The sequence below is a fragment of the Atta colombica genome, unplaced genomic scaffold (assembly GCF_001594045.1).
Source record: "Atta colombica isolate Treedump-2 unplaced genomic scaffold, Acol1.0 scaffold27, whole genome shotgun sequence".
NCBI classification, from domain to species: Eukaryota; Metazoa; Arthropoda; class Insecta; order Hymenoptera; family Formicidae; genus Atta; species Atta colombica.
This window is the reverse complement of record NW_017259370.1, coordinates 1,973,037-1,983,737: the sequence shown is the minus strand read 5'-3', so window position 1 is coordinate 1,983,737 and position 10,701 is coordinate 1,973,037. Positions and strand designations below refer to the sequence as shown.

The window sequence follows — 10,701 nt, the reverse complement described above, 5'->3', positions numbered from 1 at the left end:
TATATATATATATATATATTATATGATTCGTGTAAACAAAGTCAAGCGCCCCAACGGCACGTTTTTCTCTCCTGTAGGCACGACGACCCCTCATCCCTTTAAGAATATCGTAGAGAATAACACGATAAGTTTGAGATTTTTAAATCAGGAGTCGACTGTAATGATCACTACTGTTAAGGATATTATATATATTTTTTGTAGAAACCAAAGACCATATACACACGCGCGAGTAAACTCAACACATGCACGTACACATGCGTACATATGCACGCACGCAGCACGCACCGACATAAGACATATACATCATACGGATCGTTGAACGAGCACGTCGCGCAGTTGCGGCAAAAAAGCGTGACCTTTGCGCCGGTTTTGAGCGGACTTTTCACACGGATAAGTAATGCGTAGTCGCGAGCGACGTGTAGGATCGACAAAATTGAGAAAAAAAAGAGATTATAATTATTTGAAAGATAACTTATTACTCAAAAAGCTTCAAAGAATTGATATTTTAAAAATCATTTTTAATTTTGCTAAGGTGGTAAGTACGTGCTAATCGCGAATTATATGTCGAGATACCAATCATTATTGTACAGAGGACTTTCTTGCTTATTCGTGATAATTAGCGCAAGTCGGCACGTGGACACTTCCTCGACAGCCCGATGATCACGCTCGTTCTCCCGTTCCGTTCGACGCATTCACCACGCATCCGCTTTACAGCGGAAGTCATACTAGTTCTCGTTCGTCGTCGGGTGGAACGCGCGGGAGAAGATTATCACGAAGGCACAATTAGCGTTGGGCGTCAGAGATTTTTAATGAGAAATTACATTCGTAAGCGCACGCGCGTTCTTTGATTTAATTACCGTGTTAATCATTGATGCTTCAACGGCACGCGCTACAGATTTCATGCGTCTCGAATTTATTCAGCTTGCCGGATAATTTTGTAGATTGAAAATTATTTGACAATTCTACTTAATCCGACAATTTCTAGTCACATTCGAAAGAGATGCGTTAGTAAACCAAATATTGAAATAAATAAAACAGTAAATTAAATGACGAATATAATAATGTCATAAAATATTCTTTCAATTCATTAGTGTCGATCCAAAGCGTGCTCGCAAAATCGAAATTGTTATTGATCCCAGTCAATTGGTAAAATTTCTGAACCTCTCGCGCGATGTTCCGTCCGTGTCGATAGCCTTTTATCAAATAATTAAACTTTATTATTTTTATCGCGAAAATTATTTTATCTCTGTTGTCTGTGTTACACTCTTTTGCACTTGAATTTGATTTATCATAAAATTAACGAGGTTGCAACTGACATTTTTAAATTGCTAATCAAATCGTAATTATGATATCTATTGCTTGCAATTATAAAGTGCCACGACAACAAAATGAAGCCCTGCAGAAAGGAAAAATGCAGACGCTAAAAAACGTTAAAACGCGAGATTTTTATTTGCTGTAATCCCAGTAACAATTTTATCGGCTCGGCATTGTTAAATGAAAGCATTTGTATCAAGAAAAAGTTTAAGGAATAATTCAGCACGTGCATGCATGAGATATATTTGAATTTCAATTGACCAAACATCGGCTGGATCATTGTGTCCGATGTTCGGTACGATTTTTTTGCCTACTTACTTGTTACTTTATCGCTATTATCATAATGAAGCTGATTATTAATTATTATTCTATTTGCTATTTTCACTATTTTCATTATTTTATCATTATTATTATATTTTATTATTATCATTATCATCATTATATTATTTAATACGTTTATTATTTATTAATTGTAATGATGACCTATGTGTAATAAGTTTTGCCAAAGAATCCGTTGAGAGAGCAATATTGCATAAACGTTTTATAGTCTCCATAGGAGGAAAAGCTGATGAAGAGCACAAAAACAATTGTAATACGGAATTGAATATAGAAGATACGAAGAGAAAAACGACTGTGTGCGGCATTCGAGCGATGAGCGGAATTGCGAATTCGTTTGTTGCGAATTATGTATTTGTTAATCGGAAATTTCGACTCGAACGCCGCAGCCGCGCATTTTTAATCGAGCACACACGACTATCTCATTTTATTTTATTTGTTCCGTGTGATATTCTTGTTCCGTGCGCCGCTCTTGCCGAGTCTCGCTGTTGATACTTGCAAACAAAACTCTGTACATCCTTTTTAAATAAATATGAGGTTTATATATGAAATTTATTTTAACATCTAATACCCTAAATTTTCCATATATTATAAATAATATTTTTAAATATAATATTCGATTAATTGTTGAAGAAATCAAATATAAGCAATCTGCAAAAATATTTTCAAAAATAATACAAGGAAAAAATATCTTTAAAACTTAATATTTCTTCTTTTCTCAAATCATCTAGATACTAAAAATCTATAGAAAATTATTTCCATCCTGCTACTATATTGCATATGTATTATAAAACATAAAAACTAAAGATATAATTATAAATGATATCACTACTATCAATTTTGTTATATGGAGTTATAAATATAATAAACATGAAAATACAAATAAACTTGCTGAAATAAATAAAAGTGAATAAAGCTATTAAAAGCGAAACCATTAAAGCTATCTTTTTTTTTGTAAATATAGTACAATATAAAAATACTTTTTATTCATATCGAGATCGATATTTTGTAAAACAAAGTTACAGCATAAAAATTTATTGATAATTCATGAAAACGTGCGTTTAACGACATCTGTTCCAAATAATGTACACTCTTATGTAAACATATATAGAGAAAAAAAATCAATAATTAATATAATTAAAGAAAAAAACATAGCTATAATAAATTATGAAAGACACTATATAGAGAAAAAAATATTGCATTATATCAGCTATATTTTTATATAAAAATTCTTTGTTTATTAGCGCACTGTACTGATGGCAATGGATCTCTAGTCGTGAACGTGCATTTCTCCCTTATCGGCGTTATGCAATTAAGATACCATATACAATAATGTAAACTTATAGTGTTGTCTCCGTTCTATAAAGATTAACTATTAGATCAATTAGGCGTGGGTAAGAATCAATACAGATAGAATGTAATTATTTTTCTTTTTATATAATATCATTATTATGTTCAATAACATATATATTCCTGAAACATCTTGTAAAAAATAGATATTTACGTATACATAAACAAGCAGAATGAATATTATTTTATGTTTCAATGTCCAACTGCTCCTTATATTCGAAATTGTACAACTGTCTTATCGTTAAATATAATGAAGTAGACATACACTTTATTACTTTTACGTTTATGCTTCATTTATTATAAACGTAACTTTCAGCACCGCCCCGTCCGAAACCTGCAATCACAGCGATCATTTCATTATGCAAATCTGTAATATTAGAAGTGCAGTAAATATTACTTAATTTGGAAACAGTATAAAGAGCAATGAGATACACACATAAATGGGTGGAATAAGGAAGATGTATATTAATTTAATATATTAAATGCAGGACGGCGATGTTCTACGAAGGGTTTTGAATATGAAACAGTTTTAGAGGAAACGAAGCGTATCGCTCGAACCGAGACGAAAATTTCCATTTACCTCCTGGACCGAACAGGGCTGAATAGCAAGGGTGATTGCAGTAGGGTTTCCCTTCGTGCTCGGCATGACCCCCGGGTGTTAAGGTCTTATTGCATTTCTCGCAGCGTAAACACGAACCGTGCCAATCTTTGCCTAAGGATGTCTTCCTCTCGGCTGCAACACAAGATGAATGTTAACGCGCGCGTCCCGGTGTAACATAAAAGGCGGTACACCGCAACGAAACTAGTCACGCTTTCCATATTAAATTTTATGTTTCTACGGTAATGTGGTATTTGTATTAGAATATCATTTCCTTCCTTTGCCGCAAAGATCGCTGCAAGAAATAGAAATTAGTAGACATGCATATTATTCAAAAAGAATGATGAAAAAATATTTTATGCTAATATAATATTAATGGAATGATATCTGAAATAAAATAAAATAATTAAAAATCTGAAAGGCGAACAATACAATGAAAAAATATTCTTATTTAATACAATAAAAAAGACTAATTTATCTAACATTATATTAACCATCGTTTATTTTCAAGAAAACTTAAAATGAAAGAATCAACTCCATGTGGCTTGAGCACATTGCCGCATCGCCTTGTCTGTATCGCGGATGATAAGTAGATGATAGAATCCTTCCATTAACAATTTCATAATTAGAAACTCCAATATTGAAGTCCCGATGGAATCGATCGTCGTCTGTTATTCATTAAAGGCGCGAATGCGAAACATGCTCCGAACTTGTTTCATGTCGTCGACGGATTTAAAAAAAACTTCGTATGCTTCACATTATTCATGTACCTCTCTTAATTCCCAAATGCATCTGCATGCATTAGTGTGCGTGCGAAAGAGACACAATAGAGTGTCGAAAAAAGATGGAATGATAATAAGAAAGCAATGAGTTGATTTAACTTTTTTAAGGGAATTGAGAATTTTGAAGCATTCCTTCAGATATTAAAATTTTCAATTTATATATATTGGTTCGTGCCGATTTTGAAGGAAAATTGAAACGCAGAAGATTTAAATTTTAGTATACATTTATTAAATTATATAGGTTAGTCGGCACGAACTTTCCGGACAACCCAATATTATGTTTTATTTTTAAATTAATTCAAACTTATAAATTCTTATAAATTCTAAATATTTGTAAAGATTATAGTTGTCATACTTGAAATAAGATAGATTTATCTTTTAAAAATTGTACTATTACCAGTTATTCAGATAAGATTAATCATATGAGATCAAACACGTTGATAAAGACAAGTTCTCAATTTGCTAAGAGTCATTGACTCTGTGACACGAATAAGTGCCACGAATAAAATATGATTTTCGAAGCTTTTTATATTAGCCTAACATTGACATTTCAATGACTTTTAATATCTTCTTTCTTATGTGTATAAGCTGTCACGCATAACAATTTGACAGAAAAACTCGTGAAAACCGAAAAGCGATTTTTCTTTTTTTCCGTTGCGTCACAGCATATCGCCATTACTGCATATCAAACCTACAGGAGAGACAAAACTGAGGCAAGAACCACAGCGGGACTGGGTGGTTGCATTCAAACGCTTCACCGTGTCTAAGAAGAAGCACAAAGGGCGGTAGCGCCAGCGAGGGAAATTGGAAAATGACGAGACGAGCGCGGTGGGTGCATCAGCGAGGAAAGGATACGTCGATGAAAGCGAGGTGTAGCGGAGAATGAGGAATAGCAACGTATGGAAGAAGGAGAGAATGAAAAAAGAAAAATGAAAGAGAGGAAAAGAGAAAGAGAAAGAGAGAGAGAGAGAGAGCGCGCGCGCAGTGTATCGTGGGTAAGAAGGGTACGTGCATAAAGGGCCATTAGTTAATTAACTCCTAATTATCTGGCGATGGAGAAGCGAGTGCATAATCGTCAGCGGCATTCGCCGAGTTGCGCATCGCACCGGTAACGTGCGAAAAGGCAGAGACAGTAACGTATGTACGAATCGTTGCGCCCAGGCGCCAAACAATCAGCCTCCGTCGCTGATTGCATAGACCCTCGGAACATCATTCCCGGTCCTTACGTCTCTTCGTTCTTTTTATCTCTCTTCGTCGACGGAGACCATCCCTTTCACCGCAATCCGCACCCATGCCTGCATCACCCGCGCTCATTTCCTTTCAACCGCCGTCCACATCATCGTGTCCCTCTCCTCTCCGGAGCCTCTGCAGCTTTTACCTCCCTCCCCCCTCCTCCTCCCCCCTTTAAGAATCCCCAGAAAAACCGCTCGGATCTCAGATCTCGCATCTCGGTCTCTTCTCCCTTTTAGCGGGGGTTGCGGTGGAAGCCGACCGACTCTTCTCTTCGTGGTTCCTCCTACTACCTTTTCGTACTGCGACTACGAGACCTGACCATTCTTCTCAGCAAACCTGTTTCGTGTGTCTGTGTTATTAGTATCCATGCGCGCGATATACTATGTTTCCTTTGTGTTATCCTCACGGCTGGACGGTTTATTGTTGCTGTTGCACTCGGAGCAACTCCGTGATTTCGACATAGTTTTTTCTTCCTCATTCAGTCGTCTCTCGTGTTACGATTATTTTCTTTCTTTTTCTCTGTTTTACTTTGCATTAGCATAATAGTTCTCTATGCGAGATGTTTAAGTATTATGCATAAATTTATTTTTTGTATGTATACAAAATAATAGAAAAAATTCGATAAAATATAAACATACAAGTGTAATATAACTGCTTGTGCAAAAGGTTCCAATAATTTGCATGTTTTTGAGCATTTTATGCAAAAAAAGTGTCATTCGTATGTTCTTGACGCATCAGAAACGCAATCTATTTCCATCAATGGTCAATGGATTTAAAAAAAAAAAAAAAAAAAAAAAAAAAAAAAAAAAAAAACAAGATGCATAATCTCGATTAAAAATCGAGCATCTAAACGCAAAATATGTGTGCGCGATAATCTTTTTAGAATCACTTATTTATTAATAGAATGGAATAAATGTATTAGATCTTTTTGTAGCTACAACAAAAAAATATCTTGAATTTCGTAAAAAAGTGTACAATACCATAGAATTGTTCGTCCACATTGTTTATTTATGAATAGAATTACTATGCGTGATGCGCTTTAAAATGCATAGTCAATTATAGATAACGTTATCGCAGCAATTTTGTCAACTAACTTACGATACAAGTATTACAACAACCAGTATAATACCGAAGTGCATTTAAGAAGGTTTCGAGGTCGCCTCCTCGTTTTCAAGAAGTATCGTTGATAACGGTTGACCAATTTTCAAAATAAAACTGATTAAAGTCGAATCGCACGCAAAGAATATTGCGTACAAATCACTTATTATGAAATGAGAGTGCAACGTTACGCCATAGACTTAATTTCATGTAAATACGGCGGCGCCTTCTCTCGCAGGTGCTGCAGCTCCTGTTACACAACTATGGATTGAGTTTATTCTATAGAAACTGACTGGATTACTCATTCACTACACTCGTAGTAAATTGGAGTCTGTATGGAGTGAAACTGACATAATGTTTGCTGTAGTGGATTCCGAGGTCGTTCAATGATATCATTGATGTCGTCAGCGCTCGTTTATCCATTTCAAGTATATTTATGTTCTTTTGTTACCTTTCTTAATCCAGACACAATAAGAGTTGATAAGAATATTTCGTACTATAAACTTATCTTTCATAGTTTATCAAAATTTTTTAGAAGAGTCAAAGTAAAATATAGGTAAATAACATGCAAAAATTAAACATTGACGTTTCACAATATTATGTTTCATTTATCAAATGTGACTTCTGCTTTCAGGAAGACTGAAATGATAATATAAGGATATGACTGTATAACTAATTTTGAATAAAATTGATGCAAAACAAAAAATTATGTTTCACACGCGTACATCGCTTTAATCGTTTTCTATTAAATGACGCATATATGTACTTAGAAGTGGATCGTGTTTATCATATAATACGTTTATCAACATAAGATATTTCATAACTTCTTTTCTATTCACTGTGTGCTATATAGATAATCAATGTAATATGAATAATTTATTTGCATTTACAATATAAAACAGCAATATCCAAAAATTATGGAAAATTAAATTGTATAATTATCAGCATTCTTTACTTCCACTTTTGTATACATATAAAAACGACATGAAAGAATAAAATTCGAATATAAACATATATCATAAGAGTGAAATTTGATCTATAAATCAAGATATTTCATTTCGGTAACTTTCAATGCTACAGATAAAATGACCTTTGCTCACGATGATTAGCTTGTGCTAAACAATTGTACAAAGTACAATTCTTCGTATCAACAGTATCGAACATTCGGCTCAAATAGTACTGGTTTCAATATTTTGTAATTGTATTGATATTGCAATAATAATCGTCATCTTACCGAAATACACTGGCTTGTCGCACTTTGGACAATTCGGCATCTCGTTATGTGTCGTGAAGAACCGGCTTCTACTTCAACGAGGTTGTCTGTCCGACAGAAGGATGCTCTCAGCAGCGTGGTCAGACGCGTACTGGCCGTGAGAGCTTGGCAAGGTAACGCAACACTCTCCAGTTGATTGAGTGTGTGAACGTGTGTTAAGACTAACGACTTGTGTACGAATACACGAGAGCTTGACCATGGCCGCGTGTGTTTAAGCATCGTGCAAATGTTACCTGCTCATCGTTATATAATGTACGAACATTTATCGTGTCTGCATATATGGAAAGAACAATTTGGAAATGTCTAAAAATTTAGTTGAATACAACTTTGACAATATACTAACAAACAAAGACATTATACTAACAAAATAATAATATAGGACTCTAAAATATAATGGATAATAACGCAAAAAGTTTTGACATTCTAGCAACCGACTTGAGTGTCCAATATAATTATTTTGATGGTCCAACAAAATTATTTTTAAATCTATATCTATCTCAATTTTTAGATAGCAAACTCTTTTTGTACATTTTATTTAAATCCACATTTTAATTAAAATTTGTTTCAATAGAAAATATTGAAATAATTTTTAGATTAAAGATCTACTAAGAGAAACTTTAAATTAATAATAAAAATAAAATTGGTAAATAAAAAGACAGCAGAAGAGAGAAATGGAGAATTTAGGACACCTTGTACATGTACAGATATTCGAGCAATAACGGAGAGGCTTACTCGAGGCTTGAGAGGCTTCGTTCAATACGTTCGCTTTCTTTGGCTGAAGTAATCCCGTTAGTTATTGTTTAACAAATTCGTTATCAAAATTGTGCGACGCAAAGGTTCACGAGTATCCAGATCGATAGTTTGATTATGCGCGAATAACGGAGCTGTTCGAAGTATCGAACGACGGAATGCACTCGCTTCGAAGGTATTTACTCATAAAACTGCAACGCGATACCCGCGAAATTAATTAATTATCGGAATTTGGGTCGGGGAGCTACGCCGTGCAACGCCAGAGCGTAGCCAGAGGGCGATGTGGGAAATGCCGCTGTAAATTTTGGAATTTATTTTAACGAGATTATACAAATATCTGGTCGAGAGTTATTCGCTATCGTTCAAAAATTCAACTGCAGTCTTTACTTTTTATAATGTGCATATATACATATTATATGGACGCTCTAACAGAAAAACGAAATTTTTATCTGCTAATAACAGCTGCGAGAGCAGAAAATGTTGAAAATCCGAAAATATGTGTAATTATAAGTTAATTAGTTATTTACAAACTACGGAATTTTATTGTAATATCGTGTTAATTTACATTAATAATTTTGACCAAAGCTATTGATGCAAATTAATATATTAAAATAAAATCGTATCAAAATAAAAAAACACTAATCATATCCTTTACCACATCCGGTTGAGGTGATTAGATTTTCGTTAATTACGCGTATTGTGCGTTAGTTTCTCACAAGCATTAGGGAGTCTTGGACCGATCAATTTATGCCGTTGACGCAAAAGAACGGAAAAATCACCATGCAAGAATACGATCCGGATCATATCAGGCTCATATTAGCGATCGAGAATGGGGAATTTGATAAGGCGAATGAAATTTTAACGAGTGATAGCGAAAATAAATATGTGCGTCCTGTGGGTACTCTTCAAGTGACAGCCCTGCAGATAGCTGCGTGGCAGGGCAATATAGATTTATTGAATCGACTCTACAAGAAAGGCGCTGACATAAACAGCATAGATAAAATTGGCAGATGTGCCCTTTATTACGCCGCATACAATGGTAATACTGACGTGACAAAGTGGCTCCTTCAACACGGAGGTTACATCGATGTCAAAGTCGGTATCTATTTGTGTACTAAGGACATCCCATATTCTTCACTGACAAAATCCTATCTGATGGGAAAGAAAGTTCGTACCGCGAAAATAATTCACAAATTTGCACTGCAGTAAACTCTCTAAAACTTTGTGAATTGTCACTCTGAAGAATGAAATCTTACTCTTTAAGATTGAGCTACTTTTTTCAAGACTGACTTAATTTTCACTCTTTACAGTGAGATTTCAGTCTAAAAAATTTAGAAGAAAGAATGAAACACATCAGGAATTAAGTTTTTTGACGTTTTAGTTGCCGTTACCCGTATGCTGGGGAAGAACGCCATTGCACGAGGCGATAAAAAATAATCACGCAGACGTCGTGCGCGTTTTGGTGGAAGGCGGTGCGGATGTAAACGTTAAAGACGAACGTCTGATTACCCCATTGCTCTTAGCAGGAAGCGCGGTGAATCGCGATGATCTCAATGAGATGACTAAGTTCGTCGAGATCGTTAGGATCCTGGTTGCCGCAAAGGTGTTGGTTAACATTATTCATCCGGACACAGGTATTAGTCAATCAATAGAGCGTTATGCAATATTAGAACCGTGATGTATCATCGTTGCGGTTTATACTTACTAAAACTATTATTTTTAACAACTTCGAAGCTTCGAAGCTTCGAAAAATATATTTGTGCGAATAGAAAAAAATGAAAATATATTCGAAAGTATTTGTACATTTTTTAATGAAAAATATATATTCGTTACTATTAATCTAAATTTTATTGTTATCCCATAAATATATATATTAAAGATATAAACTAATAAAGGAAATGAAATCAATAACATATAATGTTAAATAACATATAATGTTAAAAAAGCCACTCTCACTAATACATAAA

The 10,701-nt window shown here is 34.5% G+C and overlaps 2 protein-coding genes across 2 annotated transcripts in view; one reads left to right on the top strand and one right to left on the bottom strand.

Moving 5' to 3' along the window:
- Window positions 1–3,193: 3,193 nt before the first annotated feature.
- LOC108689454 (cysteine-rich protein 1-like) lies at window positions 3,194–8,067 on the bottom strand. Its single transcript, XM_018196219.1, has 3 exons — window positions 7,946–8,067; window positions 3,581–3,733; window positions 3,194–3,334 (listed from the first exon to the last, which is right to left on the bottom strand). Exons 1-3 carry the CDS (start codon window positions 7,983–7,985, stop codon window positions 3,291–3,293), a joined length of 237 nt encoding a protein of 78 aa, XP_018051708.1. The 5' UTR covers window positions 7,986–8,067; the 3' UTR covers window positions 3,194–3,290.
- Window positions 8,068–9,514: 1,447 nt separating this feature from the next.
- LOC108689468 (transient receptor potential channel pyrexia-like) overlaps window positions 9,515–10,701 on the top strand; it is a 5,600-nt gene continuing 4,413 nt past the window's right edge. The window contains exons 1-2 of the mRNA XM_018196232.1: window positions 9,515–9,901; window positions 10,116–10,368. Coding sequence (XP_018051721.1) covers window positions 9,515–9,901; window positions 10,116–10,368 — 640 coding nt within the window. The remainder of the gene's footprint in view (window positions 9,902–10,115; window positions 10,369–10,701) is intronic.